General features: G+C 40.8%; 2 protein-coding genes across 2 annotated transcripts; one reads left to right on the top strand and one right to left on the bottom strand.

Moving 5' to 3' along the window:
* Positions 1–1,223: 1,223 nt before the first annotated feature.
* Il18 (interleukin 18) lies at positions 1,224–18,833 on the bottom strand. The gene is made up of 9 exons (XM_090319511.1): positions 18,319–18,833; positions 17,170–17,310; positions 16,901–16,980; positions 14,763–15,018; positions 8,861–8,941; positions 7,619–7,630; positions 6,412–6,549; positions 4,952–5,085; positions 1,224–1,636 (listed from the first exon to the last, which is right to left on the bottom strand). The coding sequence occupies exons 3-9, from the start codon at positions 16,943–16,945 to the stop codon at positions 1,418–1,420; spliced, it is 885 nt and encodes a 294-aa protein (XP_090175637.1). The 5' UTR covers positions 16,946–16,980; positions 17,170–17,310; positions 18,319–18,833; the 3' UTR covers positions 1,224–1,417.
* A 461-nt stretch (positions 18,834–19,294) lies between these two features.
* Tex12 (testis expressed 12) lies at positions 19,295–24,825 on the top strand. Its single transcript, XM_090319509.1, has 5 exons — positions 19,295–19,401; positions 20,832–20,910; positions 21,727–21,829; positions 21,918–21,969; positions 24,172–24,825. The coding sequence occupies exons 1-5, from the start codon at positions 19,376–19,378 to the stop codon at positions 24,326–24,328; spliced, it is 417 nt and encodes a 138-aa protein (XP_090175635.1). The 5' UTR covers positions 19,295–19,375; the 3' UTR covers positions 24,329–24,825.
* Positions 24,826–26,577: the final 1,752 nt, after the last annotated feature.

Raw genomic sequence — 26,577 nt, 5'->3', positions numbered from 1 at the left:
CCTCTGCATCATATAAGAAACTTGTTCCAGCTCAGGACCTCTGTGCTGCCTGTTCTTTTTGGAATGTTTTTCCTTCTATTCTTGCCACAGGAACTTTGACATGATCTTCCAAGCTTATTTGGACTGTTATTCCATGGAGATTCTTAATTATCTACATTGCATTTTTCACTATAACACGTTGATCTCTAAAACCATTATCTAGGCCTTATTTTCCCTCTACTAAAATGCAGCCTCCTTAGCAACTCTTTAAGTGCTGATCCAGTGCATTGGCCATGACTCAAAAGAGCATGGCCCATGGTGGGTGATCAGTAACATTGTTTGTCTTCTGCCTGCCTGTGGGAGGAAATAAGCATTTGAGCTTGTGGGAGGCACCACAGGGTGTAAGCATTACTTAGGGCCTCTGCCCTCAAGAGAACACCATCCATCAGTGCCTTGAGCACAGTGACTTGATTTATGAATGTGATCCAGTTGGCATATACAACATTATGTACTTGGCACATAATAAACATCTAAGAATTAGGAGCTTTTATCCCTTTCCTGGGAGAACCAATTCTGTTAGGGTGCCAGGAAGGAAAGGGTGGTACCTTTCTAGATACTGGAAGATTTGGGTGTGAAGGATTATCAAGGTGAGAAGGGCGTGGTGAGCAGGGCCAGTGTTGTTTCTACACATCGTGCACCACCTGAACAGCTGATCTCAGCCATCGTGGCTCCAGCAGGCATTAACATTCTTCTGTAGCAAATATTTAACCATGCAAGATGCTGAGGTCACTGGCCACTGCTGAACAAACAGGCAAAATCCTAAGCCACAGATGTTGCTTTCTGCTCCCTCAGCTCTCAAAGTACTACTACTACTTGTGCGGGGGGGGGGGGGGGGGGGGGGGGGGGGGGGGTGTGCGCGCGCGCGCGCACGCACACACACACACACACACACACACACAATGGGTTGCTACTATAAAGTGAGCACAATCCACAGGTTCCTTTCCAACCGTCTTCCATCTTGCTTGTTGTACTGTAGCCAGGACCCTAATTAGTATGTTGACTGTTTGCATACTCCAGCCACTAGCACATCTTGTGACAAGATGTGCTAAGTTATCCAGCCTCACATGGTGGTTACAGCAATCCAAAATGGGCAATATTAAGGCTCAGAAAAATTTCCAAACACGAAAACTAGAAAGTTGAAAGTATAGAATTTTAATTATTTGTGCTGGTGCTGGGGGTGTGAACTCCAAGCCTCAGGTGTTTTCTTGGCTTTTTTGCTCAAGGCTCTACCTTTTGAGCTACACTTCTACTTCCTGCTTTTTTTGCTGTTTAATTGGAGATACTCTCATGTTTTTTGTTTCTCTGTCATGCTGGCTTTGAACTGTGATCCTTAGACTTCATAGGAATGAACCACCAGTGCCAGGCTAAAAGTGGAATTTTATCTCTCATTTTGCACAGTGAACATTACAGACATATCCCCATACTCATTTTTTTTCAAAATCAGCCTGAAGAAATCATCCTCTTTTTTACAAGCTAGAAAGTATCCTTCATACAATGAGGACTCAAATTGCATCTTATCATCATGTCCTGGAACACTTTTCTGAAAGAATATGATGTCACTTTTTGTATCACGGATGTGCAAAGGAGGTTCAATTTCCTATAAAGAGAAAAATAAACACTATTATTATTATTATTATTATTATTATTATTATTATTTTGCCAGTCCTGGGACTTGAACTCAGGGCCTGGGCACTGTTAAAAGACACTTTTTGCTCAAGGCTAGTGCTCTACCACTTGAGCCATAGGGCCATTCTGGCCTTTTCTGTGTATGTGATACAGAGAAATTGAACCTAGGGCTTCATGAATGCTAGGCAAGCACTCTACCAGTAGGCCACATTTCCGGCCCCTAAACATTAAATTTTTAAAGGCCACGAACAACTTGAAGACATGCTGTTTATTTAGAAGTATTGCATTGAATAGAATTTTTTTTCTCAAAGACAGGGAGAGGGAATACGGGAATACTGGCTCTTAACTGCTGGTTTTCTGTTTGTATGTTCACTGTGACCCTTAATATCCCCTCTCCTTTATCACTGAGAGTCCACATCTACTACAAATGAACTGGAGGTCTAGCAGTGATTGTCACCTCTCTAATGTTAGTTCCTGTTTTCTCTGATGACATTGCTAGCCACACAAATACCTTCCATGAATCTGAGCCTTTCAATGGAGGCTAGATCTTAAATGTAGAACAGTTGTTCTCAAGCTGAATTTCCTCACAGCCCTGCTCTACTAGTTCAGTCAAAAGTCCTTGTCTGAGCGCGGGGGGGGGGGGGAATGGGGACCAAGACATGAGAAAGGGTATCAAGGGTATCAATATTTGTGATGTAATGAACCTTCTATCTGGTGAATATAATGTAACCCTTCTATTAATTATAATTACAATAAAAATATATGAAAAAAAGCCCTTTCTCTCTCCCTGCCAAGCATGCCAGCTCTTATTAGTCTCACATTCATGAACTCAATGATGTCTGCTTCGCCAGGCCTTGGTTGTTCTGAAGGTCAGTGTCTCCTTGCCCTAGAAGAGGGTGTTGTGACTGAAACCTCGTGTTGCTGAAAATGTGTTGCTACCGCATTTTCCTATTGCTGCATTATGTCTGCTTTCAGGATGAGCTAGAAAAGGAAGATTGCCTAAGATTCTTCCATGTTAATACCCAACCAGATGACATTTTGGACTGCATTTTGACCCCAGGGTAGCAAAGATTCCCATGTTCCTAAAGACTGATAGAGAAACCCTACACTTAAAATAGCATTGTAGCCTACTAAGATGGATGACTGTCATATTCCCAATATAACCAAACCATTGACAATATAAACCAGTGCTTTCCATTTCATCTATTTCTTTTTTCCATATATTTTTATTGTAATTAATAGAAGGGTTAAATTATGTTCACCAGATAGAAGGTGCATTACTTCACATATATTGATACCCTTTCTCATGTCCTGGTCCCCATTTCCCTCCCACCACCCCCTCCCCTCATCTTGTTTTCCCCCTTCCCTATCAAATTTCAAATATCCAAATACAAGTAAATTCAATATATCAGATAACAAAGTGAGATACTATAACAATATGAGATAACCAAGGGACAGCAAAGGAGATGAGAGATAACATAGTACATTAAGGACAACAATCACTCATTATATGGCTTTTGTTTCTATATCGTAGAGGTCCTTTCAATTAGCGTGATACTATATGGCCTTATGTATCTAGGTTTTGCTCTATTGTAAATCTCTGCTAGGAGAGCCCAAGGTTTCTACTGATTATGACAAATGAGGGAAACCATTGAGCCTATGTTCCTTTGAGTCTGGATTACTTCACTTAATATGATTTTTTTCTAAGTCTTTCCATTTCCTTACAAATGGGGAGATGTCATTCTTTCTGATTGCAGCATAGAATTCCATTGTGTATAAATACCACAACTTGTTGATCCACTCATCAACTGAGGGGCATCTGGGTTGGTTCCATATCTTTGCTATGGTAAATAGTTATTGGCATCTATTTCTGTAGTCTACAGTAACACAATTTAGAATATGACACCTTAAATTACGTAAGTCAATTTGAGATCATGCTGATATCTAAATGAGAAGTAATACTTAGCAGAAATGTCACAAGTTCCAGAAGAAGAACCAAGGGAAATGAGTATGTTAGATCAAACCTAGCACGAAAAGTTATGTTTGAAGGTAGAAGTGTGGGTGTGTAGAACAGGTGTCACATTTAAGGCAAGAAATTCCTGGGATTTTCTTTAGTCTGGGTAATGGACATTTGAAGCTATCACTAGGAAGGGGCACCACAAATGAATGTGGAAAGGGTCCCAGTGCCTTTGGAGTGCCTTCAACAAGGGTCAAGAAGGATTGTGTGTGTGTGTGTGTGTGTGTGTGTGTGTGTGTGTGTGTGTTTCCTGGGGCTTGAACTCAGGACCTGGGCCCTGGGCTTCTTTTACTCAAAGCTAGCACTCTACCCTTTGAGCCATAGTGCTGCTTGTGACTTTTTAAGCAGTAGGAGTCTCATGGATTTTCCTTCCTGGGATGGCTTTGGACTGTGATCCTCAGATCTCAGCCTCCTAAGTAGCTAGGTTTGTAGGTGTAAGCCGCTAGTGCCTGTCTGTTTTCAGTCTTCTTTGACACTTGTCTCTTCCAACAAGAGCCTGTGTATAGCTTATGTTTAGCTCAGTTTCTGGGTCTGCTTCTGCAACTAAATTTTCCTCTGTCTCACATAACTTGAGCTTGCCTTCTTCCCCCGGGGTTCTATTCCAGGGCTCTGACATCATTCTGATCACTAAGCTTGCAGTCTATCATGCCTGTAGTAGGGAGTGCAACCTAATTCTAGTTAGAAGGAGATGGCAAAGGGTGTGTCTAGAGGCTCTATCTGTTACATACACACTATTCTTATTTGGTTTAAGTTTTAGAGTGGTTGGGTGGGGGGAATTCTAGGATTTAAACCCAGGGCTTTCCACTTACTAGGCACGGGCTATTCGTAAACAAAAATATCATTCACATCTATATCCTCATACTATTTTTTATATATGGATTGGCTGTTCTAAATATGAAGAAAGTGTGTCTCCTTCTACCTGTCAGTCCCAGAAAAGTCATAACATTATCACATTATCTCACTACTCATTTCATAGTTTTATGTTTCTTGCTCTAGATAAAAGATTGGGTCGGAAGTGTGGCCTAGTGGTAGAATGCTTGCCTAGCATGCAAGAAGACCTGGGTTTGATTCCCCATACCACATACATAGTAAAAGCTAGAATTGGTACTGTGGCTCAAGTGGTAAAGCACTAGCCTTGAGAAAGCCCAAGGACAGTCCTGAGGCCCCGAGTTCAAGCCCCAGGCTGGAAACAAAAAGATTGAAATGATAGTTGCATTTCCTAATTTTATCAATTAATTTGCCTAAAAACAAAGTAATACTCAGTCTTACCTTAAAGCTAATAGTTTTGTTCTCACAGGAGAGAGTATAAGTTTTCTTATACTTTGCAGAGATGGTCACAGCCAAACCTCTAGCTTGACTATCTTTATACATATGTATTTTTAATTTGGTCTGGGATGCATTATCTGCAATAAACATTAAAATAAGTGAGAGCACTAATGAGAATTTTTTTAAATAAGGCAATTTCAAAGTCAGGGCTTCGGCCTTGCTAAGCAGGCAGTCTACTGTTAAGCCATATCCCCAACTCTTTTTAATTCTGGTAATTTTTGAGGTCAGACCTTGATTTTTTGCCAGAGCTAGACTGGACTGTGATCTTCCTGTTTATCGTATCTGCCCTAACTGGGATGATAAGTATGGCCAACTTCCCCCCGCCCCCCAGAGCTGGGTGGAATCTCAGTCTTCCACATAGTTGGAATGACAAGTGCAACCACCTCAGCCACCTGTGACAAGATTAACATTTGTGGAAATTTAACAAAAGGCAAGTCCTTAATAGAAAAAAAAAGCTCAGGGAGAGCTGCAAGCCTTGAATTTAAGCCCCAGTACCAACACACACATTTGAACATCAATGACAACCAAAAATATGACAACTTTTTGAGCTTATAAATACATTCTGAGGGCTGGGAATGTGGCTTATAATGGTAGAGTGCTTGACTAGCATACATGAAGCCCTGGGTTCAATTCCCAGTACCACATAAACAAAAAAAAGCAGGAAGAGGTGCTATGACTCAAGTGGTAGAGCGCTAGCTTTGAGCAAAAGAATCTCAGAGCCAGTATCTAGGCCCAGAGTTCAAGCTCTAGGGACTGGCCAAAAACAAAAACCGAAACATTTTGAATTCCAAAAGCTTGTCTTTTGAGTGGTAAATATTTTGAGATCCACATTAAAGTAAAAATGCACATTTACTACTTTTACCTGACCCCAAAGTGTGATATTTACGACTTATATCTTAGGAGGCACAACGAACACTCTCATTTTCTAAGGCACTTTGATTTTCTGATGGAACATGGATTCAATTAAAATGCTGTTATTTATGTTTCATTTTCAAAAGATATCATCTGTATTTTTAGCTGTGATTAAGGATCTCACTATATATCTTTCTTTTCATGGGGCTTGAACTCTGGGCCTGGGCGCTGTCCCTAAGCTCTTCAGCTCAAGGCTAGTGCTCTATCACTTGAGCCACAGTGTCACTTCCAGAGATCTTATACAGTCAATAAAATTAAGGACTAGTGAGCCAAATGTTGATTCAGAGTAGTAGGATCTCTAGTAATGTCTTTATTGCATCCAGTATTTTACTTCAACTACTGTATGGATGGTCTATGTTTTTTTTTCTTTGTTTTTTTGTAAAAGCAATTGCTGTTACTCTTGGATTTTTCATCTAAGATTGGGTCTGGCATATTCCAGTATGATGGAATGGGAAGAAGTAGCTAGTGTGTCTGCAAATATAAGAAAATACCTCTACAGTCAGAGTCGGTCATATCCTGAAATATAGGCATCTTTCCCTGGTAAACGAAGAGAACTTGGTTATCCAGATTTCGTATGATTGAATATCTATATTGTTCAAGCTTGCCAAAATAATCTGGTTCCAGGTCTTCTGTAATACACATTAAGTCTTGTTAAACTTCTTTTTCTTGAATAGAGGAATAGACACACTATTTCCCTCTTTAGCTAATCTCTTCCTCCCCTCTGCAACTGAACCTCACAGTTCATCATTTTACCTATATTGTTCACAGTATCTTCAATCCTTAACTTATTTATAGTTCCACTGCAAAACATCAGAACTGGCTGTTAAGTATTCCTCATGAGCAATGGTACGGATACTTGAATGGGTGTCATCATGCCACCATGATACCATCCACCAGGTATCAGTACTGCACTTCCCAGCTGTATCTTCACAGCTGCAAGTTCAAATCTTCTTCACTTTCACTGTTACTTCTAGTTTCACTTTCAGAAAACTACTTCTTCCTATTCTACCTATTTACCAGTATACTCTGCCCCTACCCACCAGAGCAAACAGGGAGCATCCTAAAGCACTTGTGAGAGATGTGGTTGAAGAAAGGAGATGCTGATTTTAGAAAGTTCTCATGCATCAATCTCTTTTCTTTGGTGGGTCATGGGACTTGAACTCAGCCTGGGCGCTGTCCCTGAGTCTTCAGCTGAAGGCTACCACCCTACCCCTGGGCCTGGGAGTTGTCCCTGAGCTCTTCAGCTCAAGGCTACCACCCTACCCTTGAACCTAGCCCCACTTCCCATTTTCTAGAGGTTAATTGGAGATAAGAGTCTCAGGTCCCTTTGTGCCCAGGCTGGCTTTGAACCTTGATCCTTACATCTCAGCCTCCTGAGTAGCTAGGAATACAGGCATGAGCCACCGCACCCTGCTCAATCTCTTTTTTCTATGCCTTTCAGAGAATCCACGACATCCAGCCAATCCAAGGTTTAGACAAGATCTACTTCGCAGATTCTAAGAGCTAGATGTAAAGGTTCTCAGGTAAGTCCATTATGGTCATCTTCATTCCTAATGTGTGTGGAGCCTGAAAATTCCTTTGGGAAGAGTGGCTTCCCAAATGGATGATACCATACAGACAGCTTCTTCTAACTGCTAGTGGCTGTGTCCTAAACAGCTACTTATTTTGCAAATAAAGAAAAACGTATTTATACTTTACCATCATTTTCAGCTAAAGCGGGAGGGGGGAGAGAAAGAAAATATGTTAAAATTAAATATTTCAAATCAGAGTTTTCTTCTTATACTCCTTACCACTCTGTTGTATCACTCCCTTTCTGGCCCCTGTGTAACGGAGATGATCTTTATTGGCTCCATCAGAAAGACGTAATTATCCACAAGGTCTATACAATGAAGCTCATTAGATTTCGTGTGTTCTCAGGTAAGTTATTTGCTCTTATTTAAGCATAAAAATGTAAACCTTAAATCTTGGATTTATAAATTTTAATGCATATCTATTACATAGAAACAGCTAATACATAGAAATTTTATGATTTTATAAAGTGATAGGTTTTACTATTTAAATTAGTGATCAAATAGGAAGATACACAAGGAGACACACACAAATATTTATATATATATATAAATATTTGTGTGTGTGTGTGTGTGGGGGGGGTTATGGGGTTTGAACCAGATCTGGGCTTGGGCTCTGTCCCTGAGCTCTTCAGCTCAAGGCTAGCACTCTACCACTGGAGCCTCAGTGCCACTTCCAGTTTTCTGTTGGTTACCTGGAGTTAAGAGTCTCACAGACTTTTTAAGTCCCTAGGCTGGCTTTGAACTACAATCCTCAGATCTCATTCCTGAATAGCTAGGATTACAGGCTCAGGCCTGCCTATTTATCTATCTATCTATCATCTATCTATTTTTGAGGACTGGAGTTTAAATTTAGGGCTTCACTGTTATAAGATAGGTATTCTCCTGCTTGAGCCATGCTGGTGGTCCGAGAATTATTTTTTATCAAATGTATTCACATACCACATATAATTCACCATTAGGGTGGTAGAACTCCTGCCTTGCAAACATGAAACCCTGAGGTTGGACTCCAGGACCACACAAATAAAAAGAATGGTACAAGTTACTTGCAGAGCTCTAGATTTAGGCTGCTGGGTCTAAGGTCCCAATTTGCTTCAAGAAATAGAATTTCCTCAACATACCCACTTCTGTGAGGTTTTCATAATAATGATGAACTACTGTTTATCAAAGTCCCAAGCCATTTGGAGGGACAAGGTGACAGAATCTAGGAAATGTTCTGGTTAATTTCTAGAAGTTTGATTTCTTTTCTAGAGAAGAGTCCATAATATTACAATGAGTTTTGGCGACGGAAAGGAGTCATTTAATAGTTCTTTTCTCAGCTTCTTTCCTAGTTGAACACAATCATCTATGTTTACTATTGTGTCATACTTACCTATGAAGTAGAGCATACCATCAATAAATCTCATTTCCACAAAGTTGATGAAACTGTCTTCTGCAGGGACAGCAGCCATCTCTACCTATGGAGAGCAACAGTGATGACTGCCCATTTTCTCAAGAAGTCTTTCACCGTGGCCTGCACTTCCTTCAGCTTCAGCACTCAGCTTAACCTCCAGGATGCCAGGGGACACTCTGGATGTTTAGTAAGTGCACAAGGGTCTGCTTGGGATACCTGTTGAAAGGCTCTCTTACAAAACATTACATGTTTGGAATCAGGAACACTATTAAACACTCATTATACACTCTAATGGGTAGAAAGCGAGGTACTGGTGGCTCACACCTGTAATCCTCAATACAGGCTCACACCTGTAACACTCAAGAGGCTGAGATCTAAGGATCTGAAGTTCCAAGCTAGTCTAGGCAGGTAAAGTCTGAAACTCTTTTATCCAATTAATCATAAAATACTGAAAATGGAGCTGTGGCTCATGTGGTAGAGTGCTAGCCTTGAGCAATATAAAGGTTGGTAGGGGCCTGGAGTTTGGCCTAGTGGTAGAGTGCTTGCTTAACATGCGTGAAGACCTGGGTTCAGTTCCTCTGTACCACATACATAGAAAAGTCAGAAATAGTGCTGTAGCTCAAGTGGTAGAGCGCTAGCCTTGAGGAAAAGCCCAAGGACAGTGTTCAGGCCTGAGTTCCAGACCCAGGAATGGGCAAAAAAAAATGTGGTGGCTCACCTCTGTAATCTTAGCTACTGAGGAGGCTGAGATCTGAGGATCAAGGTTCAAAGCCAGCCCAGGCACAAAAGGACCTGAGACTCTTATCTCTGATTAACCTCTAGAAAATGGGAAGTGGGGCTTGGCTCAAGGGCAGGGTGGTAGCCTTGAGCTGAAGAGCTCAAGGATAGCGCCCAGGCCGAGTTCAAGCCCCATGACTCCCCCCCCACACACAAAAAAGGTTGGTGGTTGGGAGGGAAAAAAACTGGGAGAAAATGAGGGAGGGAGTGACACTGTTACAAAGGAAATATACTAATTATCTGACATGTAACGGTAACCCCTTTTTACATGACCATTACAATAAATTTTTTTAAAGGTCAGGGACTACCCAGGCACTGAATTTGAGTTTAAGCCCTATGATTGGCAAAAAAAAAGGTAAGTGGCTCTTTTGAGCTGAATACTAAATTACTATTCTAATATTCTCCGAGAAGATACCAACATTTTATCTATATAAGTATGGCAGCATCTGAGGATATCAGAAACACATCTAATCCTGTCATTTTTATCTGGGTTCTGGTTCTCATTCCATTCCTGTCTTAGAACCAATAATTTTCCATCGATAAGAAGCTGAAGGTTCATGACTCCACTGAAGGTTAAAGGTGAGACAATGACCAAAGTGGTGTTTTTCTGAGTGTTGATGGTTCACACATGCAATCCTAGCTACTCAGGTGGGTAGACATCAGTAGGATCATGGTTCAAGGTGAACCTAGGCAAAAAGTGCACAAGACCCCATCTCAGAGAATAGCTGGGTGTTGTGGCATGAGATCTTGATTTGATGTCACCTAGGGCAAAAAGGTTGTGAGATTCCATCTCAACCAGTTGGTTTAAAAGGAGTTAAGGCAAATTGAAGGGACAATAATATAACCAAAAGAGGAGAAGATTGTGAGATACATCTAAAAATTTGCTTTACAAGAGGCAAGCCAACTTAAAGATTATGAATCAGACCTGTTATCCTCAAACTCACTATCTTCCTCCCAATAATCAGGATGCCAAGGTAGGAAGATAGTGAGTGTGAGGACAACATGGTTACACTGATTAGGTTGAGAGTGCTGTGAGGGCACACTTGCTCCTTTGCTCCTTCGCTCCTTCCTTCCTTCCTTCCTTCCTTCCTTCCTTCCTTCCTTCCTTCCTTTCCTTCCTTCCTTCCTTCCTTCCTCCCTCCCTCCCTCCCCTTCTTCCCCTCCTCCTCCTCCATTTCCCTCCTCCTCATTCTTCTTTGCCAGTCATGGGGCTTGAACTTGGGGCCTGGATGCTGTCTTCTGAGCTCTTTTATTCAAGGCTAGTACACTACCCTTTGAGCCAAAGTTCTACTTTTGGTTTTCTGGTGGTTAGCTGCAGATAAGAAGACTGCCTGAGCTTGCTTTGAACTGTGCTGCTCAGATTTCAGCCTCCTGAGTAGACAGGATTACACGTGAGCCACCAACTCCTAGCTGAGGACATTTTCTTATTTATCTTCCTAGCTTTGTTACTTAGCATGATAGTTGTTATGGTATCAGAATTTAGTTGTCAATGACTATAGAACTAAGAAGGTAGTTATCTGTTAACCCAGGACTCTGTTCTGATTAGCTATTAGGTGGGGGGGGGTGTAATGATGAGAATGGCCTTTTCTGCTTCAATATTATAGATAGTACATGTTCACTGAAATAATTATTCAGGCAGGGTGGGCTAAATGACTAGTATTTTACAATGAGTATTTAGCTGAGCCACATGTAGATGTATGTAGTTATCTAAAAAATACTAAAGAAAAATACTACAAAAATACTATTACATTCATTTTTGAGCTCATTCATCAGTGAATTAGGGAGCCCCACTATGTCTCAGGAGCTAGCAGATGACGAAATTAACAAAAATGAAACTTAGCTCTTATACCCACAGTGACTCAGACGCCCAGAGTTTCAAAAACAGAATGAGTGTTGTAAGAGCTAGACTTACAGATGACCCTCCCTTGTGGTGCTGGGGAAAGATTTCTCAGAGGAAGTGATAACCATGTGGTTTGGAACAGCATCTTCCGAGAAGGGATGACGTCCACCAAAGCTAGAAGCTGGGATTGGAGGATTGTGGCTCAAATCCAGCTCAGACAGGAAAGTCCATGAGACTCTCATCTTCTTTTAATTAGTAAAAAGCAAAAAGTGGAGCTGTAGCTCAAGCGGTAGAGTGCCAGCCAAGAGTGGAAAAGCTAAGGGACAGTGCCCAGGCCCAGGGTTTAAGCCCCAGTACTGAAAGAAAAAAATGTAGATAAAAGGCTTTCAAAAGGAAAATTAATGTGACAAGCAAAACAATGTTGTTGATCCTTTTTCATTTTTTTTTTTTGCCAGTCCTGGGCTTGGGCTCAGGGCTTGAGCACTGTCCTTGGACTTTCTCAAGGCTAGCACTCTACCACTTGAGCCTCAGCACCACTTCCGGCTTTTTGCTATGTATGTGGGGTACCGAGGAATTGAATCCAGGTCTTCGTGCATGCTAGGCAAGCACTCTACCACTAGGCCAAACTCCCGCCCCCTGATGCTTCTTCTTTTTTTTCATAGTTGGTGGGTGTGAACTCAGAGTCACCTGAGTACCTCCTAGGCAGGCCCTACCCTTCCTTTTTTTTCCTTTTTTTTAGTCAGTCATAGGGCTTGAACTCTGGTCCTGAGCACTGTCCCTAAGCTCTTTAGCTCAAGGCTATCGCTCTACCACTTGAGTCACAGCATCATTTCTGGTTTTCTAGTGGTTAATTGGAGATGAGAGACTTACAGACTTTAGTGCCTGGACTGGCTTTGAACTGTAATCCTCAGATCTCAGCCTCCTGAGTAGCTAGAATTACAGGTGTAAGCCACTGGCTCCCGGCTCCTACCGTTTCTTTTGACTTTAGTGAACAGTTACGTTGTCCAGAAGTAAACACAATATTATGGAAGGCTTTAAAAGTTAGCTACTTGGGTGGCTGAGATCTGAGGATCATGGTTTGAAGCTAGCCTGAGCAGCAAAGTCCATGAGACTCTTATCTCCAATAAACTACTCAGAAAAAGCCAGAAGTGGCACTGTGGCTCTAGTGGTAGAGCACTAGCCTTGAGCACAAAGAGGCTCAGTGCCTAGGCCTTGAGTTCAGCAAAAAAGAAGTTAAGAAGTTATTGGAAGAGTTCAAATTCAGTCTCATAAACAATATGAAAACACTGTGGGGGTAAGAAGATAGGCCGGGAGTTTGGCCTAGTGGTAGAGCGTTTGCCTAGCATGCACGAAGACCCGGGTTCGATTCCTCGGTACCACATACACAGACAAAAGCTGGAAATGGTGCTGTGGCTCCAATGGTAGAGCTCTAGCTTTGAGAAAAGCCCAAGGACAGTGCTCAGGCCCAGAGTTCAAGGCCCAGGACTGGCAAAAAAAAAAAAAAAAAGATATTCTGCAGGAGGATTTATAGCCCTTGAATAGCTGAATGTAGGCAAAAAGTAAAGAGGAGCTTCAGGATACCCTAAAATTTTTGTTGTTGTTATTCCACTGCAAATTGCCAGTTATTTTCTTATTGCGAAATAAAACCCTCCTGGAAGTACTGAAATGTTATTCAAAGGTAGCCCAGCCCAAGGGTGCTGCTGCAGATGTTAATTAACCTTACGCAAAGTTTTCAGTTGTTGTGATTATAATTGATTCTGTAAGCACTATCCCAGAAAACCACACGGACACAAGTCACATGTGATTTTATGTCCACCAAAATGGACAGGCTGATCTTCCTTAGGACAGAGAACAGTGAATTGCTCTCAGGCAGGGGAGGTAACTATAGGATGCTAGGGGCTGGAAACCAGAGCAGGGGCTCGGATCAGGAAATCTTAGAAGTTGAGCAGGACCCTGGAGATATCAGCTGACTTATGCCAAGAAAACATCCTGTATCTGGCTCATAGCTTATACAATACATTCTATAGCCAGGGCCAAACATTCTATAGCTGGCTTATTGCCAGAAAACATTCTATATTGGGGCACATAGTCAGGTCTGGGCACCTTGCATCTGGACACTGGAGATAGCGTGGAACCAGAAATGGGCACCGGAACTAGGAGGCAGCATGTTGCTGACACAGTTGGAGCTGGGGTATGTGCCCTTTTGGGTGGGAATGGACAACTGTGACTGGGCCTAGCCTGTGGATGCCCTAAAATGAGGGCTGTCAATCTAAAATGGGGCAAATATGCCTACAGATTCCTCTAAAGAAAAGCTTATTTATTAGATCACTCTGCAGGATTTTTGGAGGCTTATAAAATCAAGACATGTGCTAACAATTCTAGGTTGCCATTTGTCTTTTTTTTTCATTCTCCTTTGTCACAGGTGTAGAGTTTCCTAGATCCTAGATTCTGTGTGGCGTTGCAAGACAGAACAAGATCATGTAGATGAAAATCCCACTATTTTTCTATTAAGCCAGACATAAAAGAGATTTGTTAAAAAAACAAACTGTTCTTCCTATTGCATTTTTCCAGGATACATAATTTCTTTAATTAAGAATATCACTTAAAAATAAACAAAACTAACCCCCTCAAACTCTCCAAAAATGAATAAAAGAATTGAAAAGGATAAATGAAAAGAAAAGCAAGAAAACAAGCATACAAACAAACAGATGGGCTGAGGTCATGGCTCAAATGGTAAAGCATTTGCCTAGCAAGGATGAGGCACTGGGTTCCGTTCGAGAGAAAACCAGGGGGAAAAGGATTTATGGCTTTTTTTTTTTCCCCAGAGCTGAGGACCGAACTTGCACTTGCCAGGCAAGGGCTCTTCCACTGAGCTAAATCCCCAACCCTGGGAAAGGATTTATGATAACAGGATTGATTTATTTAAAATAAATTACAGATATTAAAAAATCTCAACTTTACTTTTTTTTTTTACAGTAAATGGCAGTAATGTAATAAGTAACCTAAATATATATAAGTTCTTTAGAGTACTCATTAATTTTTAAGGGAGTAAATGGGAATGAGACCAAAAAATATGAGAATCTCTGGCCTGAAGTGAAAAAAGAGAAAAAGTTCCTATTCTGGCTCTGCTTACGTTCATCATGCGGTTTCTAACTGCCTATCTTAGTTATATGAACAGTTTTAAAGTTCCTTCAGTAGATTTTTAAGCATAGTTACTTCTGAGAGCCATGCTCAAGTATTTAGATAAGGAAGAACATATCTTACCTGTGCCATGTTGTTTCTGCAAGAGGGAGTGATCTGGAAGGTTTAAAGTGTCTTTTCTCAGTCCTCTTGAGAAAGAAGGTGGCAGTCTCTTCAACAGCCAGAGCCGGAATGCAGAAAACTGAGAACTCCTTGCTGCCCAGCTGTATACAGCAGTTGTGTCAATGAGGAAGAAGGTGCTGTGAGGGGAGGAGACTGCCTCTGGACCCGCCTTGGACCCGCCTTCCGATGTTGGCTCCTTACCGTGCCACAGAACTTGCTGTAAAATCTTACAAACAAGAACAGTGAAGTTTTAATAATAAAAAGAACTGTGTGTGTGAGAGAGAGTACTGGGGTTTGAACTCAGCATCTAGGTACTATCCCTTAGCTTTTTTTGTGCAAGGCTGGCACTCTACTACTTGAGCCATAGTTCTACTTTCAGCTTTTTGGTGGTTGTGTGTGTGTGTGTGTGTGTGTGTGTGTGTGTGTAAGAGAGAGAATGAGTGGTGTGTGTGCATGTGTGCATTTACATGTATGAAATAATTTCTTATATAAAAGTGAAGTTGGGTCTCACCTTTTTTTTCCCCCCCATTTTAGTCCAGGGGCTTTGAACTCAGGGCCTGGGCACTGTCCCTGTGCTGCTTCTTTTGCTCAAAGTTAGTACTCTACCACTGAGCCACAGTGCCACTTCTGGCTTTTTATGTGTATGTGGTACTGAGAAATCAAATTCATGGCTTTAGGCATGCTAGTCAAGCACTCTACCTCTAAAGCCACATTCCCAGCCTGTCTGGCCCTTTCCATAACCTGAATTTCCTTAGAAATATATTTAGAAAAAAAAAGTACATCTGCTTAGTGGTTAGAAGCATCTTCATCTCTTACCTTAAGTCTCTGTGCTGAGACTAAGTGCCAGAAAGTTTTTCCTTATTGAACAGTATTAAATAATCAGCCATACTGGACTAATTTCTATAATACAATCATAATGCCTAAAATATATTTAAAATGTAACTTTATTTTGGAAAGGAGTTTTTCCAGTACTTTCTTTCACACTTAGACCTCATTCAAGTTCAAAATGGTCTCAAACAATAGTTGATAGAGGACACTGCAATCTATTTCTCAGTGGAACAAAACTAATCTGCTTTATATAAAACTTTCCCTTTATCTGTTGTTATCAATTGTAAGCCATGATTCATGCCATTTGAGTTGTGTGGAATAATTTTTCTTTCTTCAATAGAAAGTAAATTTTGCTCTGATAAAAGACAAATATTGACTGGGAGTTTGGCCTAGTGGTAGAGTGCTTGCCTAGCATGCATGAGACCCAGGTTTGATTTCTTTATACCACATACATAGAAAAAAGCTGGAAGTGGTGCTGTGGATCAAGTGGTAGAGCTCTAGCCTTGAGAAAGCTCAAGAACAATGCTGAGGCCCTGAGTTCATGCACCAGGACTGGGGGGAGAGGGGGAAAGACACATATTTGTTTGCAGTTTCTGGGACTAAAAACTTCCTGTTCTTGGAACTTGGTTAAAATTCCTAGGTAAAATAATTGAAATGTTTAGGGGGATGAATTTTCAGGGCTTATAGTCAACTCATTAAAGTATTCTAAAATGTGCTGAGCACTGAATGGCTCACATCTGAAACCCTAGCTACTTAGGGAGCTGAGATCTGAGGATCACAGTTTGAAGCCAGAGCTGCTGGAAAACCCATAAGGCTCTTTGATGAACTATCAAAATGCCAGAAGTAGAACTATGGCTCAAGTGATGAGTTGGTAGAGTGCTATCGTTGAGCAAAAGAAGCTCAAGAACTGTGCCCAGGTCCTGAGTTCAAGCCCTAGAAAAGGCACCCAAAAGTTAAAAAAAAATTGTAGGATTGACCCTCACCCTGTTTTCCCAGGTGCATATACATACCAGGAAAGCCACCAAAGATATGTACAGACTGCCTGATTCCAGCAAGGCAAGCTATTTAAGTCTGCATGTAAACATTCTTTGTGGGCCCAACTGAAAAGCCCGCCCCCCTCCTTAGATCTAATGGTTTTTTCATTAACCTCTGCCTCCTTGCTAAGACCTCATAAAAACCCAGCTCCTGTCCCAGCTCTTGAACAGTCTCCATGCCAGCAGGAAGGTTGTGAACCTCGCTACTCTATCTTTATTATAATAAACAGTTTTCACCTGTGGAAGAGTGAGTCCAGCCTCTTTCCTTCCTTTCTCCTCCATTTTCCTAACAGTAACTTATAGCAAATGTTATAGCCCTGAAAGAATAGAAAGAACAGAATAGGAACAAAATTCCTTTGGGATTTTTTTTTGAACATGTGCTAAATTGGATTACTCTGCCAGCAAAAAAAAATTGCAAGGTAACATTTTTATATTTCTTTTTAATCAGAAGGTAAATGACATGGTAACAGAGGAGTTTAAAGTTAGGAAACAAAATGCAGACATACCCAGTTTGCAAGCATTTTTTTTCTTCCATAAAGCACACTGTTCCCATTCCCTAATGTCACAAACACATCATGTCTGTAGCAGTAATTACAAAGGAAGTTTGTGGCAGAGTGGCTGGTTGGAGGTGCTTGGCTGATGGGTCACTAGAAGAAAGACGAATAGCACTTTTAAGAATATGATAGTAATATATTACTGTATATATGAATACAGTAATTTATGAATTTAAAATAACAACTTTCCATTCTCCAACTGAGCTAATTAACATGGAATGCTAAAGCAGCATATATATATATATATCCCAAATATATATTTTAATCCTTACAATTTTATTTCATGAAAATTTATACTCAAAAAGGAAAGCATTGGAACAACACAGCATTATACTAAAGGATAGTTCTTTAGCATGATTTTTTTTTTTTGCCAGTCCTGGGGCTTGAACTCAGGGCCAGAGCACTGTCCTTGGGTGTTCTCAAGGCTAGAGCCCTACCACTTGAGCCACAGCATCACTTCTGGCTTTGTCTGTGTATGTGGTACCCAGGAATTGAACCCAGGTCTTCCTGCATGCTAGGCAAGCATTCTACCACTAGGCCAAACTCCCACCTGGAAAATATTTTTTCATTAAAAAGAATCATGCTAGGAAGGGCTGGGAGTTTGGCTCAGTTGTAGAGTGCTTACCTAGCATGCATGAAGCCCTGGGTTCCATTCCTTTGTACCACATACACAGAAAAAGCCAGAAGTGATGCTGTGGCTCAAGTGGTAGGGCTCTAGCCTTGACAAAGCTCAAGGACAGTGCTCCAGCCTTGAGTTCAAGCCCTAGGACTGCCCCTTCCCCCCCCAAAATTAGGAAAAATACTTCCACTATTTTGCTACTGATGGTAGAAATTCCATTGAAGATAGTTATCTATCTTTACTATCTTAGGGAGCCTTTGGAGACTGTCAATCATCTATTCAGTACTTAGTAGCCAAAGGCTTATATTTTCACATTAGGAAATCAACCTCTTCTTCAATGCAGGATCTTGCACATGCTAGACAAATGTCTTACACTGGGCTACATCCCTAGTCACTTCCAGGTCTTAACAGTAACTCAAGTTTAAATAAGGAAAAAGAAGAAAACTGTTGAGTATTATAGTTTATGAGGTGTAAACTTGTACCTGGTATTCACAAAGGTGTGTTACTGACCTTTGTCTTATGTGATATGCTTCTAACTGGAAATGCGGTTAGAATATCGAAGATCAAAGTTACCACGTTTAGCTTTCTTTTTTTTTTTTAATCCCCCCCCCCAAAGTTACCATGTTAAAGCAGCTAATCCTGTTAGGCCACAAACAGCATGTGACTCACACATATTATAAATCCCTTTGTGAAAGCTTTTGCTAACTAGGTCAACTAAACTTACTGACTCACGCAGATAGGCATTTTCCAAAAAGGTGTGGGTCTGAAATTCTGTCTGCACTGAGAACAGAGCGAAGGGTGCTCAGATCCTTCCCATAAATGCAATCCCTGGCACTTTTATTTGAAAACAGGCCAGGAGCACCATGTGCTGGGGGTCTTTTCCTAGGATCCCAATCTTCTGTGGCAAACAAAACAGAACACCCAGCCGGGCACTGGTGGCTCACACCTGTCATCCTAGCTACTCAGGAGGCCGAGATTTAAAAGCTAACCCCAGCGGGAAAAATCTGTGATACTTTTACCTCCAATAAACTGCTCAGGTAAAGCTGGCCGGGGCGTTGTGGCACAAGTGGTAGAACACTAGCCGTGAGCAGGGCTCGGGGGCAGCCCAGGCCCTGAGTTCAAGACTCCTGGAGAAAGGGAGGAGGAGGAGGAGAGATTTAAAAACAAGAGCAACATAACCACCACCCCAAACAAGCAAAAAGATCCCCCCCCCGCCCAGCGCTCCACTTTTCCCTGGTCTTTCCATATCCTCAGGAGAAAAGCGATTGCTCCAAGTTTCCAGATGGACCAGGAACAGGCTGGGAAAGGCGCCTTCTTCTCCAAGGAGCGCTGTAGGCTTTCCAGTCCTCTGCAGGGAACAGCGGCTCGGGGCGCTCGCACGGCCTGCTGGGAGCCCGCAGGTCACGTGGGGCTGGCGCGCGCGTGGAGCTTGCGCATTTGAGCGCCTGCCCAACGGTCGGTCGTCTTGTGCTCGCGGCGGCCACGACGACGACGACCGTGCCACGGCCCAGTGAAGTGGCTCTTGGTGTGACAGGAAGGATGAGCTCTCCGGACAGTGAGACCAAGTGTGAACGATGGCCACGGGAGAGGACTGGGGCGGCGTCTTAGGGGATTTAGGGGAAGCACAGGGGCCTAGAAGCACAGGCCTGGGTGCGGGATGGGAGGTGGGAGAAAATGCCGGAGCAGCGGCCTGAGGAGCCAGGACAGACTGGTAGTAGGCCTCCTTTCCCAGCCCCCCCCAGCCCTCCCCCAGCCCCCCCAAAGAGCTAGAACAGACCGGAAGTAGCCCCCTCCCCCAAGAGCCAGAACAGACCGGAAGTAGCCCCTCCCCCAGGAAACAGAACAGACCGGAAGTAGGGCCTGAGGAGTTAAAAGTAGGCCAAAAGTACAGCCCGAGGAACCAGAATGGCACTGGGAAGGAAGAAAAAGACTGTTGCTTAAGGCAAAAAAAAAAAAAAAAATTTCTTGGCAATAGTCTTGTTACCAACGTCTAATACTGCACAGCCCAGCGTTGTGACCACGGCGGATGTTTCCTCAAGCTTGAGGATGACGTCTGGATTAGGCCGAGGCTTTCAACGCTGACAGAGGAATGAGCCTCCTGAGTAGCTAGGATTACAGGCGTGAGCCACTGCGCCTGGCTCCAATGCTTTTTTAAAGTTTAAACTTATTACTGGAGACTCCTTAGGAAAAACATCTTTAGAATTTATGGGCAAGCTCTTTGATGCAGTATTAAAGTAGGATAGCAACATAGAAACAGTCTCAAATCAGAAGTGTGAGGAAATTTCTTTTTCTGGTCTAGTTTTGTGAAAATCTTGTCCGCCATCTTGCTTTGCTTTTCTTATTTGTGGAAAAAGGGACTGGGGACATTGAGTGAGATGAGCTGTGAGGGCTATTTTGACATTGAGATTTTATGAAGATTGTAGAATCTTAACTGAGCTGTCTCTTAGGCTAGACAGATGCCTAAGAGATTCGTTTGGCTGAATGTACGTAGTGGTGTGGTTGTCCCCAAATGATGGAGGACATAGATATCTTGTCTGGATTTTTTTTTCTGTTTGTGCACCTGTATTGGTACAGTGGCTTGAACTCAGAGCCTGGGTGCTGTTCTAGCTTCTTCTTCCTTAAGCCTAGCACTTAAACCACTTGAGCTAAAACTCCACTTATGGCTTTTTGGTGGCTAATTAGAGAAGAGCATCTCACAGACTTTCCCAGTTGGTCTGGCATTGAACTCCTATTCTCAGATCTCAGCCTCTGGAGTAGCTAGGATTACAGGCATGGTCCACCCGCCCTGCGAGGATTTTGAGCAGAAGGATTGTGGTAATTAAATTTTTGAAAGATTAGTACCTAAATAGATATCCATAAGATTAAAAGGGAAGAAATTAAATGACAGATAAAAACCTAAATTAATAACATCACTAGAAAGGGCAAAGAAAAGTGATTTACAAGAGCTGTTGCATGGAGTTTGCACTTAAATTTGGCACTGCTCTGAACTTTATAGTTCCAACCTCCAAAATATGATGGCGAATTATCTTGTAAAACCTGATTCTAGAAATTGCAAGAGACCAAGAGAATTGGAGGTAAGATTTTTGCCTTGGAGCCTTAATCTTTCATTCTACTTTACATTTTTTTTTTTGCTAGTCCTGGGGCTTGAACTCAGGGCCTGAGCACTGTTCTTGGGTTTTCTCAATGCTAGTGCTCAACCACTTGAGCCACAGCACCCATTTCTAGATTTTTTTCTATATATGTGGCACAGAGGAATTGAACTCTGGTCTTTGTGCATGCTAGGCAAGCACTCTACCACTAGGCCAAACTTCTGGCCCCAATTATCTTTAAAAGCATTGTATCTAGTCTTTTGGTTGCTGCTGCATTGATCTGTTGTATGAAGGACATTATTTAATTCCTTGAAGACTGTATTATATTGCAAACTTTTGCAAGCACTTGACTGTTGTCCCTATTTGAGTTGCTATATTACTCTGAAAATACCCAGTGGTTAATATACAAAACCATTTTTATCAGGAGACTAATATCATTTTCAAAATTGAATTTAAATACTGAATTCTGATTTAAAACCAAAATATAATATGTTGAGTAAATTCTTTCTCAGGCTTAAAGCTTTCCTTGGTGATGACATGTTAAATAATTAAAATATATAATTGGAAAATATAAGTAGGATATGTAATTTCTAGCATTTTTGCTTTTTTCTTTTTCTTATCTTTCTTTCTTTCTTTTTGGTTGGTCCTGGAGCTTGAACTCTGGACCTGGGTGCTGTTCCTGAGGTCTTCAGCTCAAGGCTCTACCACCTAATCCTAGTGCCACTTTGCTTTATTTTCATAATAGTCTGTATATCCTAAACATCTTACTGTTGCATATATAAACTTATTTTCTTCTGTTAGCCTGAAATGCCACAGCTGTCCTCTCCTGAAAAATCAGATGCATCTTTTCCTGAGTGTTCTGGACTGTTTTATAAAGATGAAGCTCCAGAGAAAGATTTGAGTGGTGATGTATAAAATATTTGTTTTTCCATACATTGTGTTATATAGGTTTGTTAACATGTCAAAACTTACTCAATAATTTTTTTAAACAGATATGAACAAGGAAATTAACCTGATGTTGTCTACATATGCAAAGATTTTAAGGCAAGTACAGTATATTCTCTTGCCTTAATGGGAAATGCCTAAAAAAATGCCATGTAGTTGGGTATCACTTGCTCACTCCTGTAATCTTAGCTACCCAGGAGGCTGACATCTGAGGATTGTGGCTTGAAGCCATCCCTGGCAGAAAGTCCATGAGACTCTTACCTCCAATTAGCCACCAGAAATCTGGAAGTAGAGCTATGTCCAAGTGGTAGAGTGCTAGCCTACCTACAGAAGCTCAGAGACAGCACCCAGGCAATGAATTCAAGCCCCAAGATTGACACCAAAATGAAAAAGAAAAAACAAAACCTAACATGTAATTTAAAATTTCTAAGTTTTTATTCTATCAATTCTTTTTTATTTTTATCTTTTGATGGTACGTGGGTTGAACTCAGGGTCTGATGTTTGCAAGGTATGTTCTTTACTATTTGTGCCATGTCCCCAGCACCTTTTGAATTCTAGTTATATTTTGAATAAGGATTTATAGTTTTATCTAAGGCTGACTTTGGACTTTTAAATTAATTTTTTTGTGCTGTCACTGGGGCTTGAACTCAGGGCTCTTGCTCACAAATCATATCTCTATCTTTAGCTTTCTGCTTATGTTTGTGGTTTTGTCTGCCTGGTCTGGTTCTGAACCTTACCCCTCAGATCTCATCGCCAGTAGCTAGGATTACAAATGTGAGCCACTGGTATCTAGCAGGCCTTGGACTTTGTAGCTAGAATTGCATGAGAATTCTGCCTCACAAGTAGTTAGGTGCCTCACAAGTAGTTAGGTTTATAGGTATGTACAACCATACTTGGCTCTATCTCAAATGTCATTGATTAAGATTTTTGTTTTATCTTGTTTTTTTGTTGTTGTTGCCAATCCCAGAGCTTGAACTCAGGATCTGAGCACTATCCTTGGGCTTTCTCAAAGATAGAGCTCTACTGCTTGAGCCAAACCACCACTTCCAGCTTTTTTCTATGTATGTGGTACCAAGGAATTGAACTGGGGTCTTTGTGCATGCTAGACAAGCACTCTACTACTAGGCCAAACTCCCTGCCTGGTTGTTTTTTTTTTTTTTTTTTTTTGCCAGTCCTGGGCTTGAGCTCAGGCCTGAGCACTTTCCTTGGACTTTCTCAAGGCTAGAGCTCTACCACTTGAGCCTTACCACCACTTCTGGCTTTTTTCTATGTATGTGGTACCAAGGAATGTAACCCAGGTCTTCATGCATGCTAGGCAAGCACTCTACCTCTAGGCTAAACTTCCAGCCCCCTGATTAAGTTTTATAATAGATTAGTTGATTGTTTTTAGAAAGAAGCTTTAACTTTTCTGCTAAATGTCCTTTGTTTTGTCACTGCCAGAGCTAATACTAGACTGAATATATCTTTGTCACTCACCCCTGTAATCCTAGCTACTCAGGAGGCTGAGATCTGAGGATCAAAGTTCAAAGCCAGCCCTGGCACAAAAGGACCTGAGACTCTTATCTACAATTAACCTCTAGAAAACAGAAGTGGGGCTTGGCTCAAGGGTAGGGCAGTAGTCTTGGGCTGAAGAGCTCAGAGACAGAGCCCAGGAGTTCAAGCTCCATGACCCACAAAAAAGAAAAACAAAACAAGGAAACTTGTGTGAATATCTCTTCAAGAAAGTTATTTTTAGTCATAATAATTATGATAGAGATTTATTAATTGATATATTCTTGTATATTACATGAAGTATTTTAAATAATTATCTTACTGTCTTGGTATTAGGATGTATTATTGTTTTTAAAAATGTTTAAATAATGGTTTGTGTGGATGTGAAATAATTTATATAATTTGTTAAAGTTATAATGTGTAAGATACAGTTCATAGTATGTTCAGAGTCAAAATTATGAAACTAATTTAATTTTTTTTTTTTATTGTTAGTTGTGCGGCTTGAACTCTGGGCCTGGGCACTGTCCCTGAGCTCTTCAGCTCAAGCCTCCACCCTACCCTTGGAGCCACAGCCCCACTTTTAGTTTTCTAGTGGTTAATTGGAGATAATCCCATGCCCTGGCTGGCTTTGAACTGTGATCCTCAGATCTCAGCCTCCTTAGCAGTTAGGATTTCAGGCATGAGACACTCATGTGAAAAGCCATTTAAAACAAAATAGCTGACAAATATGGTATAATAAAGAACCATTCTCACTGGGGTCTGTTTAGAATTAATAACTAGTTTAACACAAAACTTTTTCTTTCTTGTTAGTGAAAGAGCAGCAGTAGATGCATCTTACATTGACGAGATAGATGGACTCTTCAGAGAAGCTAACACTATTGAAAACTTTCTTATACAAAAAAAAGAGTTCCTGAAACAGAGGTTTACAGTTATTGCAAACACGCTGAAGAGTGATAATTATACTTAAAATACGCTGAGATTTAAACCTATTATTGTGATGAATGACCTTTATGCTCTGAAGGCTATAAATGTGTATCTTTAAGGGAACTATCTTGAATCCTTTCTCTGTACTTAAAAGGAGTTTTAAGCTGCACCTAATGTGAAGTGTGTTACTTTTATTTACCAAATACTTTGTTCATTTATCAAAACTTTAAATCACACATAGATTTTTTTGTCCTTTCCCTTAAATTTCATACCTTTAATTTCTAAAAGAAGCCTCAGTTAATTCATCACTATTGGTTTTGCTTTTATAATTTTATGTTTACATAGCAGTTTTAGAGATAGTTTAAAATTGTTTCATCACTAGATGAAAACTTTTAGTCAATAAAATATAAATGTACTATTTGTATTTAATATTATTGGGCTATTTCATTATTGTTTATTATATGTGACTAATACAAACTTTGTTTCAAATTAGTTCTTTGTGGCAAAAGTAGTAAAATAAAAAAAATTACTAGGACCTTCTATGAGTGATTTTTTTCTTTTAAAGACTAGATCTTGCTACGTACCCCATATTGTCCTTTAACTTGTTGCATTCTTGCACCAGCTTCTTGAGTTCTGTGATTACAGGCATTCTTTATCATGCCTGGCTGTGTAAGTGTCTTCTTAACCTCCTTATCCTCATCAGTGTATGCAGCTAAAGAATCATATTTAGTGCTGGGAGTGTGGCCTAGTGGTAGAGTGCTTCCTTAGCATTCACGAAGCCCTAGGTTCAATTCCATGGTATCTCATACATAGAGAAAGTTGAAGTGGTGTTGTGGCTCAAGTGGTAGAATGCTAGCCTTGAGAAAGCTCAAGGACAGTGTCCAGGCCCTGAGTTCAAGCCCCAAGACTGGAAAAAAAATTATTATTTTTATACTTAGTAGTACTAGCAGCAGTGTAATGCAGAATAGAGATCAATGATACAGAAGTAAAGAGAACTGCTTAAATAAGATGACTCTGGGAAATGACTTCAGCCCTGTGATTTGAAAATGAATTTGGGCTATAGGATCTGTTACTCAGACTAAAATATTCTACCATTGATATAAAGTCCTGATATGATTTTATTCAGAATAATCTATATGCTATGTGGCTATATGAGATAACTGTATTAACCAGCTTTAAAAAGTCACAATACTGATTTTTCATATTCTAATATAAGCAATCACAAATTTTGGCACATTAGCCAACAGTACCATAGGGAACTGGTCTTCTTAAGCAAGATAGCATGTTTGCCTTGCTTTTAAACTTTAAAAATAAACTTATCAAATTTTATTTTAATAATGAGCATTACAGTATGTAAATGCCTATATAAGAAAAGATGAGAAATATTTACTCTGAAGTTAGTTAAGTACAAAAAATTAGACTGGCAGGCATATACACAAATGGAACAGAATAGGCTGGAGGTTAACAACTATTACAAATAGGATTTATGAAAACTAAATGCAACCAGAAGTTTGATTGTTGAATCATTTTCTTCAGAGTTTTTTTTTTTTTTTTTTTTTTTGCCAGTCCTGGGCTAGAGCTCAGGGCCTGAGCACTGTCCTTGGACTTTTCTCAAGGTTAGAGATCTACCACTTGAGCCTCAGCACCACTTCCGGCTTTTTTCTATGTATGTGGTACCGAGGAATCGAACCCAGGTCTTCATGCATGCTAGGCAAGCACTTTAACCACTAGGCCAAACTCCCACCCCCTCTTCAGAGTTTTTTGTGTTAAATATAGGAAAAGCTAGGTGCCATGGCTCATGCCTGTAATTCTAGCCACTTAGGAGGCTGAGATCTGAGGATCATGATTCAAAGCCAGCCTAGGTACAAAAGTTCCTAAGACTCTTATCTTCAGTTAACCACTAGAAAACCAGAAGTGGCTTAAGGGGTAGGGTGGTAGCCTTAAGCTGAGGAGCTCAAGGAACAGCATCCAGGCCCAGAGTTCAAGCCCCATATCCAACAACAACAAAAAAAAACAAAATGGGAGAGTGGTTCATTTGATCTATTATCATAAAATGTTTTTGGGTTATTTTTTCTGAGCATTTACTACTACTGTACTGCCATTATTATTATTACTGCTATTGTTATTAGTGTATATGTGTGCATGTGTCCATGCACACAAGTTCTGGGACTTGAACCTCAGCCTGGGTGCTGTCCTCAAATTTCTTTTGCTCAATGTTAGTGCTGTGCCTTTTGAGCCATAACTCCCATTTCAAGGCTTTTAGTTGTTAGAAATGAGTCTCAGGAACTTTCC

This window comes from Megascapheus bottae, chromosome 27 (assembly GCF_031878675.1).
Source record: "Megascapheus bottae isolate mThoBot1 chromosome 27, mThoBot2.hap1, whole genome shotgun sequence".
Lineage (NCBI taxonomy): Eukaryota > Metazoa > Chordata > Mammalia > Rodentia > Geomyidae > Megascapheus > Megascapheus bottae.
The sequence above is the reverse complement of the archived record's forward strand: the minus strand, read 5'-3'. Positions and strand labels throughout refer to the sequence as shown.